We start from the raw sequence: 20185 nt of genomic DNA on the forward strand, positions 1-20185 counted from the left end.
ATATGCAATTTATTTACCTTCACAGGTGGCTGAGAAGACTGCTCTTTTACGACCTATAGAACTGAAACTTGTTCCTGTGGCATTGGTAGGAAGTGCATTTCGTAGCAAATTTGTTGATGCGGATGAACTTATGAGCTACTGCAGTTGGTTTGCGGTAAGGTTATCATTAAAACTGCACTGGGCTTTGGGGTCAGTATATTGCTTGAGTGTTCCTACTGGTGCTTTCCTGCTTGATATTCTCAATATATCAAGTTTGTGTAAATGGCATCAACTGTCCTCAATCAGATTGCTAGTCTATCATTGTAAATAATTTTTCTTCTGAATCAATATTTGGTGAATTGGAGGGATTGTCCTAAATTAGAATATATTGGGATGATTCATGGCTATTGGGTCTAGTTACTCTAGTATGCAATTTTGTACGATATAGAATAATAATGCACAATGGTCAAGTAAGTGTTTATTCAAATGAGAGTGAGAAGATTGATTGGTGGTACATATAAATTCAATGGAAAAAGCTGGCTGATGAAGGATGCAGTAGCCGATAAGCTTATGTGCCAGCTGGTTTAGACATGTTGGGATAATTCATGAAAGTTTGCCATTTTTAATAAAGTGATTGAACTCTTAATTAGATGTTTTCCAATTCAATCGTGGGATATAAGAATCATGTGGTGTTTGTCATAATTTTGCCTAAAGTGACTGTTGAACAGGTGCCTGATTGTCTATTATAATAGGCATTATGGGATCTTTTCACGGTAAAATTTATACTGCTTGTTGACCGTGATTGATTTTTTAATGTCTCCGAAAGCATGGCCCGTAACTTCTCTGTTCGTGAGTCATGCTGCTGCTTTTTCTCCTCTTAGAAGTTTCCGTTCACATGACTTCCCTGACTATAATGTGAATTCTCCCATTTATATTTTTATGTGATATATCTTTTACTATATGCATATTATTCATTCATTATTTTGCATAGACCTTCAACCATATGGTTCCTAAGTGGATTCGGCAAACAAAAGTTGCGAGGCAGATTAGCCGAATGCTGGTGAATCATCTGGGGCTGACACTGACTTAGGAGGACATGCAGAATGTTGTTGATCTAATGGAACCATATGGTCAAATAACCAATGGAGTTGAACTTCTTAATCCTCCACTTGATGTATGTGTCCTTTCCAATCTATTTTGAGCTAGTGGAATGTGGAGTTGTGCTCAATTAATTCACTTGGATGCTTACTATTAGTTTGCTGGACTATGTTGGGCTATTGTCTTCTGAACAATTTTAAAATTGGCAAGATTCTGATCTATAAATTTCTATTGTTTCATTTTTTATGTGCTCTAAAGAATCAAGAGTACGACAAAGTAAGCTGTAAAAAATGGAACGTGGTAGGGTTATCACGACTCATCCTTCTAAAAATTTAGCTTGCTTGATATACCCAAACCAGCGAACAAATGATTATTTCTTTATGTGTACAAGTTTCTTTGGTTTCTTTGAGGCAACTAATATAATTTGGATGATTTGACGGTGGACAGAGGAAACCAAGTTCCCCCATGCTGTTTGGGCAGCTGGTCGTGGCCTTATAGCTCTTTAACTACCTAACTTTGATGTAGTCGACAATTTGTGGCTTGAACCATCTTCGTGGCAGGTTATTGTTCTCTCCTTCATTCTTGTAATGAAATAGCATGCACCTTACTAAGCTTGTGAGCAAGTACCTGCAAGGGCCATATTCCTAGTTTAGGGATTTATGTTCTACTGCTGAACGGTGAATGTCATCCTTCATGGATGTCAGCTCGCCATTTTAATCTTGTTTATTTTTTTCTTTTTGGCTCTTCTCAAGCTATGTGCACTGGCATGTTGTTCGTTATCGAACTTTTCATTCAGTAGTATTGACATCCAGTCATGCTCTCGACCTGTAAATTACCTTCTCTATCTGGGCACTCGTGAATCAGTCTCATGCTTCTGTTGGTCATGATCCGTGCTGTTGTATCTAAGGGCCTCCATCGGGAGTTTAATATGAAACCGGATATCAAACAGTCAAACACACTGACATGAGATGTCAATTTGTAGCTTTATCTGTTATTGGAGTAGTCTGGCAGACATATTATCATTGTGCTACATAACAGTGTATCCACGTGTCCTGGGTCGTTCTTGTTCTCCTCTTTGCAGGGGCAGTTACTTGCCGAGGCATGTCTTATGGGATTTTAGTGCCTTAGTCTTATAAAGATGTTTGCTTTGACCTCTTTCTTGCGGGGAATTGGCTGTACAAAGATCACCAAGGCACGGAGTGAAGGATCTGTTAATGCTAACTCAGAGTCAAGATCATACCTTGAAAAGAAGCTTGTATTTTTCTCTGGTTCGTATGTCGCTTCACAGCTTCTACTTCCTTTTGGGGAAGAGAATTTTCTCTCTTCTTCTGAACTGAAGCAAGCTCAAGAGGTTGGTCCGGTAACATTATGCTTTGAGAAATTTGTTGATATTCTCTACCTTAGGTTAACTTTTGGTAGAAAACTCTCACAGTGAAAGCTGAATACATGTAGATGTATATATTAATATACACACCCTGCGACGGATAGCGACAAGGACGGTCATTCAGTACGGTTGGGGGCCTGATGACGGTCCTGCAATTTACTATCACAGTAATGCGGTAACTTCTCTGTTCCATCTTGCATGCACTTTATGATCGTAAAATAAACCATTGATGATCAAACTCAACAATACTGTTATGTATTCAAGCTTCATGTTCCAGCTGGGAATCTTTGACGCGCTTTAGCTTAATTCTGGTTGTATGTTTCTATTTCACTAGGTTACAGCATTGAGCATGGGGAACAACCATAAATATGAGATTGCAGCTAAAGTTGAAAAGGCATGTGTCTGTTGCTGTCACGCCCTGTACCCTACGAAGCATGAACATCCGCGTATAGGTCGAAATGTGGTGCGACGCTCCCAGGTTACGTCACCGACCCGAAAACCCAAATCAGAGAAAACACGCCACATGCGGAAACGACGTATATATAATAGATATATATATACACCCAGACAATTTAAAAGCAACCATGAATAGCAAGAGATAACAAATTACGAACTATTAAAACAATATATACATTCATTATATCACTTATATACAACATCCATTATTATTACAAGCACACCGAACCAGTAATTATTAACTTCCAAAATACAAAAAGGATTAGCATTGTCCAACAGTGGGGCCCTCTCAATTTATTGTCTCGCTCCCAGAACTAGTCTCTACGCCCTCTCGGAGACGTCCACACTGACTCACTGTCCTCGGCATCACCACATGAATCCTCCTCAGTTGTCTATTCACCCGATGGCTCTGAGTCTGCCTCAATATGATCATGGCTCAAGCGGGGGCTCTGAAATGTCGGTTTTACCACAACCGTGAGAAATCTCAGCAAGTACAAACTACTAATCCTAAACTAGGCTAATGTGCATCTCCAGAAGGGTAAATAAAACACATAAATAATGAACCAGCACATCAACATAATTTCACCCGGGCTCACAGCCCAATACATTGTCTCATAGCCCTGCAGGTTAGGCATTTGACATTAACGCAAATCACGTGCAGTTATACCGACCCGAAGGCCCACAGTTGGAGATAACGACCCGTAGGCCCGACCCGAAGGTCACAAGTGATTATAACGTCTCGTAGGCCCGACCCGAAGGCCACAGTTAATAAATCGACCCGTAGGCCCGACCCGAAGGCCAACAGTTTGATAATATCGACCCGTAGGCCCGACCCGAAGGCCACAGTTTGAATATATCGACCCGTAGGCCCGACCCGAAGGCCACAGTTGGATATAACGACCCGTAGGCCCGACCCGAAGGCCACAGTTTGAATATATCGACCCGTAGGCCCGACCCGAAGGCCACAGTTTGAATATATCGACCCGTAGGCCAACCTTTGAATATAACTCAGACATGGATATCGTCACACTCAATTTCCACCAATCACCACTTGCTGTGCAAAACATATGCTCGGGAATTCAAGCCAAATACTGATGTCAAATTTACCAAGCATAACTATGTTCAAGTTAGACATATGCCACTCATTCCCGGCATTCCCAAACATTTCCATTCTAATCCAACCCATTTCAAGTTCATTCCGCGCATTCATTATACAAGTCAATTTAATGCACCTAAGGCCCGCCTTGGGCAAATCGATCTCGATAATTGTTCTCACTATCTCGGGGTCATTCAATAGGGTTTATTTAGATCCCAACCAAACCCCAATAATACCCAAGACTCAAACCGATATCCAATGAACCAATCAAGTCTCAAATTAAGTCCAAAATGTGCAATTCGGTTCTGGTGAACAGTACCAGAACCGAATGTCCAACATGCACTATATCACACTTAAACAATTCCATTAAACCTTAATCACATACCCTAATAATTCAACCACCAATTATACATAATTAAGCCTCAAATAAGCTTAATTAATCCTTACAATGCCCCAATCAAGGTCACTTACCAATGAATCCAACTAGTGCCACACTTAGACAATTTTACACAAATTCGGTGCCCCATGAAAAGTACCAGGGCAGGGTACATTTTGTCCACTAAACCACCATTAAACACCCTCATTAGGCTCTAGTCTCAAACCCTAATCACCCAAACACTAAATATACTTAATTAAGTCTCCAATAAGCCTAATTAGCCCCTAAAATGTCCATTTCTAAGTCATTAACAAATAAACCCAATTAGTGAAACTCTTAGACAAAAATGCACAAATTCGGTACTCAATGAACAGTACCAGGGCAGGGGGCTGTTTGGGCTTTAATCCACCATTAAACCACCTCATTAGGTCCTAATGACCTATACAAAACATCCCACACACAACTAAACATCATTAGGTCCTAAATGAGCTCAATTAACCCCTAATTACCCTCTAAGAAACACAATTAGACTAATTAAGGGTTTAGGGGTTTATACTCGCCTATTAATGACTCAGGACGACGAGAACGGGCGGTCGATCACCGATGCGCGGTAAGGATCGACGGCAGCGTTCCGGATGCAAGCCGGCGGTCACGGCGACGACGGGAACGACGATTTGCGGCTGGTCTTCTTCTGTTTGGGGCTGGAACCGGGCTGAGGGTGGCGGTTCAGGTGAGAGAATGATGGCTGGGAGTGGTGGTGCTCGGGGTACGACACGGCGGCGTCCGGCGAGGCCTCCCGGCGTCCGGCGGTGATGGTCCGGTTCTTGGCAGCACCGGCGACCAAACAGGGCAGAGAAAGAGAGGAACGGGAGAGAGAGAGTGAAGGGTAAGGGTGATGATCGGCTTGGGTGACCGGGACGGGCGGCCAGCGCCTCCGGCGGTGGATCGTTCGGCGTGAAATGCACTGGATGAGCAGAGTTGTCCACGGCAGAATTGAAAACGGGAAAGGAGAGAAATTTTGGGGAAAATGGCCGAATGGTCTGGGAAGAGAGAGAATAATCTGGTCAAATAAGGGTCAACATGGTGTTAGTGGAGTCCATGTGTCAAAATCTTGGGCCATTGGACAATTTTGCCCTTGATCCAAAGGCTAGGATTTGTTCTAACCCAATAATTTAGAGGTAAAATGGTCATTTGTCACTAACCCAAGGCTGACCAGACCTAGATTAAGCCAAACTCAGCTTGGTTAAACCCCCAAAATTTAACCAAATTCGGAATTGTCCAAAAATGGCTTAGGGGCATTTTCGTAATTTTCCAATCTCGGACTGAAATTCCAATTTTTGTCCATACCGGTCCTATATATTCACGGTAGACATAATATGGTGTCGGATCCTTAAAATTCATCCTTTAAGCCCTCGAAAATCAGTCCAAAAGTTTGGAGGGGCAAAACCGTAAATTCTCATTTTTCTCCCACCAAACGGCATCGGATTAATGCCGATCCTTCACGGAACTTTCTCGCCATAAAATACTGGTTCCAAAAACCCAACTTGCGTCTCGAACCAGTCATCACAGCCCCGTGAACAGTAATTCACAGCTTGTGAACAGTGATTCGCAGCATCTGAACAGTAATTCGCAGCCCCTATTAATCCGAATTTTCAATAAATATTACCCAATTTAATTCCTAAGGCCCGCCATAAAATTTCCACTCCCCATTCACGTAATTCCGCACCTAATTCCATACTGATTTTGCCCAAAATCGCCCGTCGATACCCGAAGTCCAAAATTGTGTTTAGAGCGCGACTTACTAAAATCAAACGAGCATTAACATACACTTCATTGGTCCCGGTAACGGGTCAAAATTCAGGATGTTACAGTTGCTATGAGGCTTTATTTGGCTTACTATATCCGATAGTGTGAATTGAAAGAGCAGCAAATATCTGGTTGATTGCTAGATTCTTTGATGTTCCTTCTTTGATGGATCCTTGTTTTGCAGATGTATGATTTGGCTTATTACAAAGCAAAGGAAATGTTACAGAAAAATCGTTGAGTTCTCGAAAAGATTGTCGACGAGTTGCTGGAGTTTGAAAACTTGACTGGAAAGGTGGATTTGGAGGTGTCCAGCTTACTTTAATAGCTTTAATATTATGTGGACTGAGTGATAGAATGTCACTTATATAGTTACAAGTCTATTCTTAGGAGCTTATCATACCACTGTATCTCATTTAGCTTCTTCCTTATAATACTTGAGGAAAAGTCTGTGTCCTCTCTTATCATCATAATACCTTTCTTAGCCAATTCTTCTCTTGATTTTTTAGTACCCTTTTTCCATTTGTCTTTGGAGTCCCTTGTTTCTTGCAGCCCTTTCCACAGATGGATGGTCATCTCCTTCGTCTCTTTCCTATCATCTTCATTTATGTCAATGTCAACCTGTTGAGCTTAAGTTCTATCCTGGCTGGAATGGTATTTGTAATGTGGATTAGACTCTGTTCTTTCACATATGAGCTATTGTGGTCAAGCTCTATCTGATTTTCTTTCAGTGTTTGAATGCTATTCATGAAAACTAATTTACAAAGCATGGAGCCATAAACTTTTTGTCTTGTTTGCTTGATTTGGTTTCTGCTTATGTGGGGATCATGTAAGTGCATACACCTTCAAATGCTGCCTTGCCTCACTCTATCAACGTAATCCAATTTTTTAATCAATTTGTTAGGGAATCCTCTGAAACTAGAGATGACATATTGATTGACCGGCAGGACTGGAAAAGGATGCTTGAAGAAAATGTTGGAATGCGGGAGAAAGGGCCATTTTCCCTCGTTCAACTTTTTAATGGACAGGTAACTCCGAGTTTTTACTTTGCCTGTCTGGTAAAAAATGTCAATAGAATGCAGTCAAGTTTTTATATCTTATTTAGTGAATTGATATATGAGGGACCAAATAATATTATCGTCGATTCTCAGAAAATTGAGGCGGCTTAAGGAGCTAAGTAACTCTGATTTTGTGCTTAGTGCTATGTTCTGCTGAGTGTTTGCTGATTTAAGTGCATAATTTACTAAGTTGGAATGGCTTTTTAAAAGATGACGACTTCGAGGTTGGCTTGTCACCTTGGATCCTGGAAATTGAAGTATTGACTGATCAGTGTCATTAGAATTGAAAACATTCTACTCAAACTGGGTAATTTGGTTCCTGAGAAAATTAAGGCAACGTAAGATTCTGGGTAACTCCAGCTTTGCGGTTGGTGCTGTTACGTTCTGTCGCTATTTGTGGTAGGAAATTAATTGGATTCGTTGCTGTCCCCTGTTTTCCCTTGTCGTGTCATCTTGTTTAACCAAGGCAGTAGTTTAGATCGAGTTAAATGTTTTGTGGTCTTTGAGTTTGAAATGTTTGGGATGCTTGTGCAGGCTGATGGCTGGACAGTGGAAAAGATCAGTCTACTGGCCAGCCCCAATCAAAAGCGTCCGGCTAGGTTTTGGGATGTCTACACCAAACTGAAAATATTCAACATGACTAGCTATAAAAAAAGGTGACTCTGGCTATTATGCATGTTTCTATGTTTCGGGATTGTTGGGGCAACAATGCCAACTTAAAATGGACGAACAAAGTGAACTTGTTCATTTTCAGATGGCTGAGTTTTTGGATTATCATGCGTAGATGATGTGCGTACAGATATTTTTCTTATATTCTCATATGGAGGAAAACATTCCCTTCTTTGTGCAGTTGTATACTTGGACACAGATACTATTGTGGTTAAAAGTATTGAGGATCTGTTTAAATGCGTGAATTTCTGTGCTAACTAGAAGCATTCAGAGAGGCTTAATTCTGGAGTCATGGTAGTGGAACCTTCTGAGACTGTTTTTAGTGACATGATGGGCAAAGTGCAAGCCCTGTGTTGTTACACTGGAGGTAATTGTCTTTTCTGAATGTTAGTGGCTGGTGATGTAATGTCAATTTATTTTGTTTAGTTAGTTCGAGTATGTTAGCTCCGATGATTTATGATGATTGGATTTTGACTTGATTATGGACCAAGGATGAGTTTGTACCAACGCATCTAAACAGTTATCCTTACTTATGAATTACTGGATGAAGTAGACTTTGTTGAGACGAGAAGGACATGGAGTTTTTGTCCCAATTTAATTTTCTTGAGTAAGGACATGCATGTGATGGAGTCTAATAGGGTCAAGATGCAAACCACAGATTTTCTTGCAGGCAAGAAAGATTTTGGCTTCTAGTGTTCACAAGTGGCACAAAATTACTCAGTCTCAATTGGATCACCAGTCTTCTTACTTCGAACTATTAGATTTGTTGTGGTTGTGTTTAAACAGTCTCAATTTCTCTATCCTTGTATAACCTAACACTAAAGAAAGTTATGTACATCTTCTTATTATATACACTCTGTTCCTCTTCTCCCTGTCTCTGACATTTTTCATTCCACTGGTGATCAGGGTTTTGTAAATTTGTACTATAGCGACTTTGCCAATGCTCATCTTGTCGAGCCAAATTTATCCCCAGAGGTGTTGAAATCTCGACCAGTGCCTGAAATGGGGCGACTTTCTACCCTATACAATGCAGATGTTGGTCTTTACATGCTTGCAAACAAGGTATGGCTACCTATATGTGAAAACAAGTCACTAAGCTGGCTCATTGAGACATTATTTTATCGGCATGGTAAGTGTAGATAAGAAAGTAGTGGTGTATTTGCTTCTTCTTGGATTTCTTTCCATCCTTTTTTATTTCCCTTTTAGAGTTGGTGTTTTGGGGGTAGGTGCGTCTTTCTTGACATTTTAATGAGCCCTTACTGTCTGAAAAACATTGCAATATTTTTTGTTTTCTGTAGGTCTTGTCTGAGGTTTATTTTATTCTTGTAGTAGCGCCTAATAAAACCTTTGATGGCTTCACTCTTATGATACCCGAAAAATGAATGCTCTAAAGAAAAAAGAAACTTTGATATACGATCTTGTTACATTTTGTGGATGCACAATATAGCACTTACACAACCTAGGCACATATGCAGTTCTATTGCTGAATGTGTATTGATACTGACGTCCTTGATGTTGCTGAACAGTGGATGGTCGATGAAAGTGAACTCCAGGTTATTCACTATACACTTAGACCCCTTAAACCTTGGGACTGGTGGACATCCTGGCTTCTGAAACCTGTAGATGTGTGGCAGGTATCATATCCAACTTCTTCTCTGGTGGTTTTTGCGCTGTTTAGATGAAAGGGAGACAGACACCATGCACGGTTGTGCAATTCCATGAATTCTGTTATTGTTTTATGCAGTGATCTGTATGTTTGGTGATAGAAACTCGTTTAACTTTGCATAGGACAGAATGTGAGGGAACAACTTGCTGATTCCCTTCCTGGAACTGGAGGGGGAAGAAATCCTAATGATGAGTTTCTAGTGAAGTTCCTTTTTCTGCTACCTCTTTGCCTTCTGCTCTTTGGGTACTACCGATCTCTTCCCCAGGTTGTAAGTCCATGGAAATCCTGTGGTTATTCTTCTTTGACATGCTGTTTCGTTAGGAATAGTCATTTTGATTATTTGATGTTTGATTTGGTGTAGGTATTGCTGCAATGTCGTTCTTGCAGAAGTTCGTTGGGTGATAACATTAGACAGCTTTTACATAGAATCAGATTTAATGGAGCATACGCATATTCTGGTGTTTCTACGGCATCTGGCATTACTTTTAACCAGCAGGTTACTTCCTTTTCCATGTTTATTTTACTAATATTTCATTGACAACACCTTAAAACGTTAGATTTCACAGTAATTTGCTCATGCTTCTGTTAAAGCATCAGTGGTGATCTTTCTAACTATAAGTTCGTTGATTTGCTCTCTAACAATTCTCACATGGTGCACCGTCAATGATCCCTGTGTATTTGGGTGGGATATCCATAATAGTATGTTTCGCTGCAGCTGCTGTGTCTCTCTTGCTGGCTCTTGCAGTTGTGCCTCGGCAAGTAATGCCGTGGACTGGTTTGCTATTGATGTATGAGTGGACATTTGCAATCTTCTTTGTATTGTTCAGAGGTTATCTCCATTTGGTATATAAACTTGGAAGGGCAGCAGCAGTTCAAAAGGTTGCACATGCTGACCATGAATCTGAGAAAGGTTGGTTGACTTGGAGCATTGGCATTTGATGTGCATATTTTGTGTTTTTTTATATTAACGAGGAGTCGTTTATACTGTGCAGGTCGTCAACGACAAACATCTTCTTGTAATATTACTACCTGCTGTTACTGGTCGGGCATGGCATTTTTGGCAATGGTGGCCCCAGCCTTACCATGCATTTTCGGGATTACTGCTCTTTTCGCGAGGTAATTCTTTTGGTTTGATTCTCAAAATGCCCCAATTCTCTTTACTAATTTAAATTACACCAAGTTTCATGATGATCTGTTGCTTCCTATATCATTTGGGATCAGAAATTTGATTGTTTATGATGTTTCTTTTATGTTCTTTGCTATTTCCTCGCTATGACGCTTGAGTGAGGATTGCAAGAACAACAAATTCGTGCATGCTTTGCGTCCTTCAACGGGTTGGGTTTGATGGCTGGTGGAGGCCTTATATTGGCATCTTTCATGACCTATTCTTCGGAGCACCTTGCTATCATATCGTTCATTAGAGGCTTTGAAGCGCGAGATTTGAGCCGGTAGCAGAAGCATATGTTTGTAATGTTGACAGGCGGCACCATCTCCACGCATAATTCTTTTTTCCTTCTCTGTTGTAACTTATCACATAGGCTACCCAATGATTGATGTGTAAAATATTGAGGAATCTTGGCCAGCTTAGAAGTTCTCCTTTTTCAAACAAGAGTGTCTAAACTGTAACATGCCTTCATGGAATGGGAATCCGATTTTCGCTTCAGATTTCAAACTTTTTGCCAACGAAAGTATGCATTTCTATTCAGGCGCTCAACTGTTCAGCTGAGATAATTCCTACTTTATGGCTATTCTATGCACTAATCTCATGAAGATTGCAAAATTTGGAAGAACTCTGCAAATTCCCATGGTGGTCACTTGTGCGACAGATTGAAGGGAAAAGGAAGGGAATTGGCATACAATTTGGTTTTTTCTTAAGCTGTAAAACAGGGCATACACAAGATTGACCTCATGGCTTCATTTAGTTCTTTAAGTATAAATATATTAAGTTTATCCACCATGGTGGACATGAAAATAAACTTCTGCTACCCTTGAAAGACAACTTAACCTAATCCAGAAAAGGTGGAGTAGCACTTTAAAGTTTAAAGTAAGGTGGGCAGCCCATATTAACCTTGTTATCTAAAAGCTCATTATTGAGTTGTCCAATGCGCTTTTGCGCGAGCCGCCATGTCCACCATCGATCCTCATGTGAAAAAGAGAGATCAAGCTGATTTCAAGAATAAGATATTCTTAAGATATTCATTGTTGTGTATGATGGTTTGTGTTATGCTTGCCACTTGAGCTTAAGATGCCAGAAGTCAAACTCAAATTCTCCTTCGACCAAAACAAAACAAAGAAGAAAAAAACCTCAAATTCTCCGAGTAATGTTTGAGTTTTGGATGGCCCGGTTAATAAATACGAAAAAAAAATTTCAAAGCTTGCAATTATTTCATCGAGTCATATCTACATTAATCATACGAGATCCCCAAGTCGAGGTCGCAAGGCTGGCCGGCATTCAAGCGAATCAAATCCTGGACATTCAAGCGAATCAAATCCAGCTATCCAGGATTTAAAAACAGCAAAGCAGAGCGCAATCCAAGTGAATCCGAAGAGAAAGGATAAATGTAAGGCCGTGAAAAGTTGTCCTGGCCTACAATTTGAAGAACGACCTAATAATGATTTAAGTAAAACAGACCTAACAATGATCATAGATCTAAGTAAAACATCGAGCCTCACCTATGCCAATGCTTAGCAGAAATAGTCATGGCGCCAGTGGATCCAACACGGCCAGTGCCTCCTCCTCTTCCGCCTCCGCCTCCATCACTGCTGCTGCCGCTGCCTCCATCGCCGCCGCCGGTGCCGCCGCCGGTGCCGCCGCCGGTGCCGCCGGTGCCGCCGCCGGTAGTGAGGGGACGAACGAACGGAAATTTAAGATGCGAATCCGTGCATGACGTTGTGTGAAATTCAGTAAAAACATCTACCATTTCAATAAAACACATCTAAGGGACTGAACTCAAGCAGCCAACAAAAGAGAGAGGGCGAAAAAAAAAACATACCTCATGGAACCTCCTGGTCTCTTTCTGCGGCAAAACAATATAGTCTCCACTGAAGGAGAAGACAAAAAGTCCAACATCGACTCCTATCATACTCATCGAATAGACCAGATGAACCCCGGCGGGCTGCGTCCCGTACAAATTAACTATAGCATCAACGCCGACGGCTCGCATCCCGTCGAAATCGACGTCGGAATTCGCATCGAAATACCTTCCGATCACTTGACGATTATGATCCATGACACTGTAAAACTCGCCGCCAAAATATCCTCCCATCTGACCGATATCCATGGTGAGAGCGAGAGGAGCGGGAGCTGCGAGAGCAGGACCAGGAGCAGGAGCGGGAGCGAGAGATCGGGAGGTGTGGTTTAGGGAGGGGACATTTAGGGTTTAAGATGGGCCGTGATGGGCCGCGTGTCCAGTCAGAGATTTAGCCCCCCCTCCCCCCAACACGAGAGTTCAATTTTAATATATGAAAAAAATAACAGGTTCTGAAATATCATGGGCACCAGAAAATTTTCTCATATTATGGTTAGGTCAAAGAGTATCCTACCAAGTTGAGTGCATATCTTGAATCTAATTAGATACAAATCATCCAAATCAAAGTAAATAAGAACCTTACTTTTACTTTTTATTTTATTTTATGAATAGTTGAATTATTCATAAAACAAATCTTATGTTTTCTTCATGTCCATGCAATTTTCTAGTACGCAGAAGTAAATTCTAGGCTTTTTATTATTATTTATTTATTAGTGGATTTAAATCAAATTTAAAAATAATAATTTATCGTGTTTATATAAAAATATATATTTAATATACAATGTGTCTTAACATGTCGAAATTCTCTATTTTTTAAGAAATGACGTGTCTCGTGTTGTGTCACATGTCGCGTGTCAGTGTTGGTGCTACATAAGTTATATGTTCGTGCATGCATACCTCTTTGAAGAAATATAGCATTGCATGCAACCATGATGTTCTTATGATAAATTGACAGGTATGCTCGTAGATTTCTAGTGCAAGGGAGACGAACTGAATATATGTCACGCCCCGAACCCTCGAGCGCGCGAACATCCTTCCTTGATCGTGAAATTACGACATCCCAGGACGCAACGTCGACCCATCCATTTTCACTTTAGATCATGCACATACGGAAGCGTATATCTCCAGACAACAACGGGGATAGACAAGAAAACATACAACATATATATACACATCATCAGTAGTACATCGGGGATTAATATATTACCAATCCGCCATGCCGACCTTCCCGATTACAACAACAACGGATAGGGGGTTAACCTAGCTCCTCTATCTACGAGGACAACCTCAATAGGTATTTCCCCCTCGACATAACCGTATCACAAGGAACGCAACGCGTACTCATACCTGAACACCTGAAAAGATGGTTAACAACAACGAATGAGATAAAATCTCAGTAAGTTAACGACCTAAGCCTTGACTAGGAGGTCAACTTATCTCGGATGCGCCTAAAACATGCAGCAATCTATCGATGACAGATCAATAGCAAAGAAACCCATGCTTTGCCCTAACTATTCACACGAGCAGGCTACCCAGCCCAACATAAACATACGTGCCACTAAACAATTGCAGACATTCTTACCTTACCTTGGCACACACGCCATGCACGTTATAAACCATCATATACAATCATAATGCAACAAGCATATAATATAATCAGAATACGCAACAATTTTCCCATGCACAATGCATCCACACGTGTCCCGATTATAAGGTGAAACTGCTTCGGCCCGTCCCATACCGTGCCTAGCAATTTCATCCCATAATCAAGCGCAATGCCACCACAATCTTTCACGCGTATTCCAATTACTACAGCCACACCAGGGGCTACGGCACAACCCGCGATATTCGCCTCAGGTTGGCAGTCTTCCGGTATATCCGGGCATCGTCCCGCCCCATCGGGCACGGCATCGTCTCACCCGACCACAATGACGGCATATCCCATAAATGGGTTCATTTCGAATCCGATTCGCGAATGACTACGTCTCCCCTGCTACCAGCGACGGCTTCCAATTACCAAATTGGGGACACCCGTTAGGGCCACGGCCAAACCCTAGGTTGGCGGTCATCCGGTATACGGTTTTCCGATATAACCGGGCACGAAAGGAACCTTTAGGTGATCATGCACACATAGCAACACTCAGGTTCCATCATTATAATTTTCAATAGCCGATGCAAACATAATCCGTGCTAATACGTTGAGATATCCAACTTCTCCACATAAAAATGTACTAAAATATTCACACGTGATTATGCACATATCAATAAATTCCCAAACTTGGCATGCTTCTATATTCAAGTATCCACAACATAATTCTCACATAAAACTTAACAAATAAACCCGACACCTCAGGGTTTATTAATTAAATACCCGACATGCTATACTTAAAATTAACCAAACAATTCAATTTGGCATACAAATCAATATATAAGGCAAATTCTAGCTTAGGCATCACAATTTAAGCCTAAAATAAACCCAATTTAATTTCGGAATTTCCACAAAAATATTAATAAAATAATAATATTTTTAATTCCGAAAATTAATAAAATATTATTATTTAATTTCCGAAAATTAATAAAATAATAATATAATTAATCCAATAGATTATCACTAATCCCTATTCAATTAGTACTAAGCACAATTAACTTAAACTAATCCGCTCTAATGAAGTTTAACCTACTAAGCAAGGGATTAGGGCGATAACTCACCCGTTAGCGAATCTGACGACACGAGCGTGACGGCGGCGGCGAGGCCTACGCGTTGCACGGTCCGAAAACGATACGGAACGATGACGGTGGCTGGGTCTCGGCTGAACAGCAGCTTTGGGGCGGCTGTTTTGCCTCGGCGAGGCTCGGTTAACGGTGGAAATGGCTTGGATGAGCGGCGTTCGGCTCCGGGGCGGTCACGGCTTGTCACAGCGCTTGACGGTTGGCTCCACGGCAGCAAAAATAGCAGCCAAGGGGCTGTTCTTGCTGCTTCAGCCGAACCAAAGAAAGAGGAGGGAGAGTTGGACGTGAATGAGGTGGGGGGGGGGAGGAGAGAGAGAGAGAAGTGGACGGATGGGGGGAAGAAGAGGGCTAAGAGAGATATTATTCTCAATAAAGAGAAGCCACCAAAGTCTAATTTCATGATGGCAAAGCCCCCAAAGTCTTCTTCATCAATTTCTTTTGTTTCTTTGTGATAAATGCAAGAAGGGCATTTTGGTAATTTCACCATTGAGACTATTCACGGTTACTATTCACGTGGGCTCGAGCTCGGGCCAGCAAACTTGGGCTCGGGCTTGAATGGGCCCAATTGGAAGAGAAATGGGCTTGAAAAGCTTAATGGGCTTTCCTTGGGATTTGGTCTTGGGCGTGAGGCCCATTGGGCTTTTTTCTCGGCCCACTCTCTTGTGGGCTTCCATTCTCGGCCCACTAGTTCCTTTGTCCAAAATTTCGAGGCCCAAAACTATTCCCGAGTTTTACCCCGACTAACTCGGACCGGAAAGTCTCGGAACAATCCTTAATCGAAAACCTATAATCGGATCAAGGCTTGTGGCAAAACTTCAATGGGAAGTGTCCCTAATACGGCCTATTCGAGTTAGGTGGCCTCTTGGGGTGTCGCTAGCGTGACTTATGGTTGATTCGTCAATCAATCCATATTCGACTCTCGTTAATCCATGGATCATTCTCGGTTGTCATGTAATCGTGTGGAATTGACTTATTTACCCGGGGCACGTGATCTGGTGAAATTGACTTAAGATCGTTCGGGTTTAGTATAATGATCATGCGGAATCACCTGCAATATGACTATGTATACTTTCGCCGAATCGATTCCTAACCTTTCACTGCTTGACCCGTGACATCATAATGTCATCCCACATCGATCCTTATGGTCGAGCTATTTCCATGGTCGAGTACTCTAGTCGATCGCATTGTCCAACCGTCAATTGCCTTTCCTAATCGAATAGTTGACCCATGAACGATTCGTGAATCGACTCATGGTCTAATCCTGCTATTAGAGCATTGACAATTTAAGCCACTTCACTTGCCGAATTAGGTTCCGAATCGAGGATGTCACAATATATGAAATGTTTTTTGGCAAGAAAAATTCCAGCACATCGATAGGTCAAATATTTGTGGACATTGCTGTCTATTCAAGCAATCGATGCTTTCCTTCAGTTTTATCATCCAAGGCAGGCAAGAGTTCCGTCTTTCAGTCGACTGGGCATTTCAAATGCAAAGACATGGTACGTTGCTCCTTGTTATTGAGGTCTAGAGACTTATGAGGCATGTTTTTTTTTATGCCTCTGTATTATATGAGAATGTTAGATTAAGACATGAGAAACTGTGCATATGCACACAGAGAATAGAGTTTATTGCGATAGTGTTTGAAATAGTAGTATCTCTCTTTCCCGGTTGCACTTTAAAGGTTCACGTGCTCATGGACGATGAGATCATTGGTTTTGTCGACTGGAGAAAGGTGATTCACCATCAAATAGACGTGCCCTATACTTTCCTTTTCAGTAAAAGATGTACTTCCAGTTGTTGACAGAAGCTGCTCATTTCCAGTAAAAATAAGCAGGTCTAGGACCTTCCAATTATGAGGTTTCTATGGCATTTGATAATGATAGTACTCTGAATGTCCTCTTAGTCTGCAGCTTTGGGATAGTTTGTAGATGGGATATTCAGGTGCTAGCAATTACTGCCGACCGCTTGCCCTCGTGTTTGTTGGTGGATTAGCCCATTAAGACTGAAACCAATAAATCACTAGACAGTCTGAGAAGTTAGGAAACTTGTATCTGTTTTTTTACTTTTCTTTAGTGACCTTAATAAGCAATTTATTTACCTGCACAGGTGGCTGAGAAGACTGCTCTTTTACGACCTATAGAACTGAAACTTGTTCCTGTGGCATTGGAAGGAAGTGCATTTCGTAGCAAATTTGTTGATGCGGATGAACTTATGAGCTACTGCAGTTGGTTTGCGGTAAGGTTATGATTAAAACTGCACTGGGCTTTGGGGTCAGCATATTGCTTGAGTGTTCTTACTGGTGCTTTCCTGCTTGATATTCTGAATATATCAGGTTTGTGTAAATGGCATCAACTGTCCTCAATCAGATTTCTAGTCTATCATTGTAAATGATTTTTCTTCTGAATCAATATTTGGTGAATTGGAGGGATTGTCCTAAATTAGAATATATTGGGATGATTCATGGCTATTGGGTCTAGTTACTCTAGTATGCAATTTTGTACGATATAGAATTCCCTGAAATAATGCACAATGGGCAAATAAGTGTTTATTCAAATGAGAGTGAGAAGATTGATTGGTGGTACATATAAATTCAATGGAAGGAGCTGGCTGAGGAAGGATGCAGTAGCCGATAAGCTTATGTGCCAACTGGTTTAGACATGTTGGGATAATTCATGAAAGTTTGCCATTTTTAATAAAGTGAATGAACTCTTATGTAGATGTTTTCCAATTGAATCGCGGGATATAAGAATCATGTGGTGTTTGTCATAATTTTGCCTGAAGTGACTGTTGAACAGGTGCCTGATTGTCTATTATAATAGGAATTATGGGATCTTTTCACACTAAAATTTATACTGCTTGTTAACTATGATTGATTTTTTAATGTCTCCGAAAACTTCTCTGTTCGTGAGTCATGCTGCTACTTTTTCTCCTCTTAGAAGTTTCCATTCACATGACTTCCCTGACTATAATGTGAATTCTCGCATTTATATCTTTTACTATGTGCATATTATTCATTCATTATTTTGCATAGACCTTCAACCATATGGTTCCTAAGTGGATTCGGCAAACAAAAGTTGCGAGGCAGATTAGCCGAATGCTGGTGAATCATCTGGGGCTGACACTGACTGAGGAGGACATGCAGAATGTTGTTGATCTAATGGAACCATATGGTCAAATAACCAATGGAGTTGAACTTCTTAATCCTCCACTTGATGTATGTGTCCTTTCCAATCTATTTTGAGCTAGTGGAACGTGGAGTTATGCTCAATTAATTCACTTGGATGCTTACTATTAGTTCGCTGGACTATGTTGGGCTATTGTCTTCTGAACAATTTTAAAATTGGCAAGATTCTGATCTATAAATTTCTATTGTTTCATTTTTTATGTGCTCTAGAGAATCAAGAGTACCACAAAGTAAGTGGTAAAAAATGGAACGTGGTAGGGTTATCACGACTCATCCTTCTAAAAATTTGGCTTGCTTGATATACCCAAACCAGCGAACAAATGATTATTTCTTTATGTGTACAAGTTTCTTTGGTTTCTTTGAGGCAACTAATATAATTTGGATGATTTGACGGTGGACAGAGGAAACCAAGTTCCCCCATGCTGTTTGGGCAGCTGGTCGTGGCCTTATAGCTCTTTAACTACCTAACTTTGATGTAGTCGACAATTTGTGGCTTGAACCATCTTCGTGGCAGGTTATTGTTCTCTCCTTCATTCTTGTAATGAAATAGCATGCACCTTACTAAGCTTATGAGCAAGTACCTGCAAGAGCCATATTCCTAGTTTAGGGATTTATGTTCTACTGCTGAACAGTGAATGTCATCCTTCATGGATGTCAGCTCGCCATTAAAATCTTGTTTATGTTTTTTTCGGCTCTTCTGAAGCTATATGCACTGGCATGTTGTTCGTTATCGAACTTTTTATTCAGTAGTATTGTCATCCAGTCATGCTATCGACCTGTAAATTACCTTCTCTATCTGGGCACTCGTGAATCATAGTCTCATGCTTCTGTTGGTCATGATCCTTGCTGTTGTATCTAAGGGCCTCCATCGGGAGTTTTATATGAAACCGGATATCAAACAGTCAAACACACTGACATGAGATGTCAATTTATAGCTTTATCTGTTATTGGAGTATTCTGGCAGACATATTATCATTGTGCCACATAACAGTGTATCCACGTGTCCTGGGTTGTTCTTGTTCTCCTCTTTGCAGGGGCAGTTACTTGCCGAGGCATGTCTTATGGGATTTTAGTGCCTTAGTCTTATAAAGATGTTTGCTTTGACCTCTTTCTTGCGGGGAATTGGCTGTACAAAGATCACCAAGGCATGGAGTGAAGGATCTGTTAATGCTAACTCAGAGTCAAGATCATACCTTGAAAAGAAGCTTGTATTTTTCTCTGGTTCGTATGTCGCTTCACAGCTTCTACTTCCTTTTGGGGAAGAGAATTTTCTCTCTTCTTCTGAACTGAAGCAAGCTCAAGAGGTTGGTCCGGTAACGTTATGCTTTGAGAAATTTGTTGATATTCTCTACCTTAGGTTAACTTTTGGGCAAAAACTCTCACAGTGAAAACTGAATACATGTAGATGTATATATTAATATACATACCCTGTGACAGATAGCGACAAGGATGGTCATTCAGTACGGTTGGGGGCCTGATGACAGTCCTGCAATTTACTATCACAGTAATGCGGTACTTCTCTGTTCCATCTTGCATGCACTTTATGATCGTAAAATAAACCATTGATGATCAAACTCAACAATACTGTTATGTATTCAAGCTTCATGTTCCAGCTGGGAATCTTTGATGCGCTTTAGCTTAATTCTGGTTGTATGTT

The 20185-nt window shown here is 41.0% G+C and overlaps 1 protein-coding gene and 2 pseudogenes across 1 annotated transcript; all 3 read left to right on the forward strand.

Annotated features, from left to right (window-relative positions):
* LOC115665924 (probable inactive ATP-dependent zinc metalloprotease FTSHI 5, chloroplastic) overlaps positions 1-20185 on the forward strand; it is a 76947-nt pseudogene that overhangs the window by 10595 nt on the left and 46167 nt on the right.
* LOC130138360 (probable inactive ATP-dependent zinc metalloprotease FTSHI 5, chloroplastic) lies at positions 506-8880 on the forward strand (annotated as a pseudogene).
* Positions 10142-11248, forward strand: LOC130138361 (inositol phosphorylceramide glucuronosyltransferase 1-like). The gene is made up of 3 exons (XM_056312181.1): positions 10142-10495; positions 10578-10700; positions 10867-11248. The coding sequence occupies exons 1-3, from the start codon at positions 10249-10251 to the stop codon at positions 11004-11006; spliced, it is 510 nt and encodes a 169-aa protein (XP_056168156.1). The 5' UTR covers positions 10142-10248; the 3' UTR covers positions 11007-11248.

The sequence above is a fragment of the Syzygium oleosum genome, unplaced genomic scaffold (assembly GCF_021117445.2).
Source record: "Syzygium oleosum isolate NSW1041296 unplaced genomic scaffold, Sole_v2.1 Sole_v2.06, whole genome shotgun sequence".
NCBI classification, from domain to species: domain Eukaryota; kingdom Viridiplantae; phylum Streptophyta; class Magnoliopsida; order Myrtales; family Myrtaceae; genus Syzygium; species Syzygium oleosum.

Bases quoted from the DNA above. Each gene is read 5' to 3' on its own strand.
- LOC130138361 (XM_056312181.1), top strand. From the start codon at position 10,249: ATGATCCCTGTGTATTTGGGTGGGATATCCATAATAGTATGTTTCGCT. The intron at 10,496-10,577 runs GTTGGTTGACTT...TATACTGTGCAG, and splicing joins TGACCATGAATCTGAGAAAG to GTCGTCAACGACAAACATCT. The intron at 10,701-10,866 runs GGTAATTCTTTT...GCTATGACGCTT, and splicing joins GATTACTGCTCTTTTCGCGA to GAGTGAGGATTGCAAGAACA.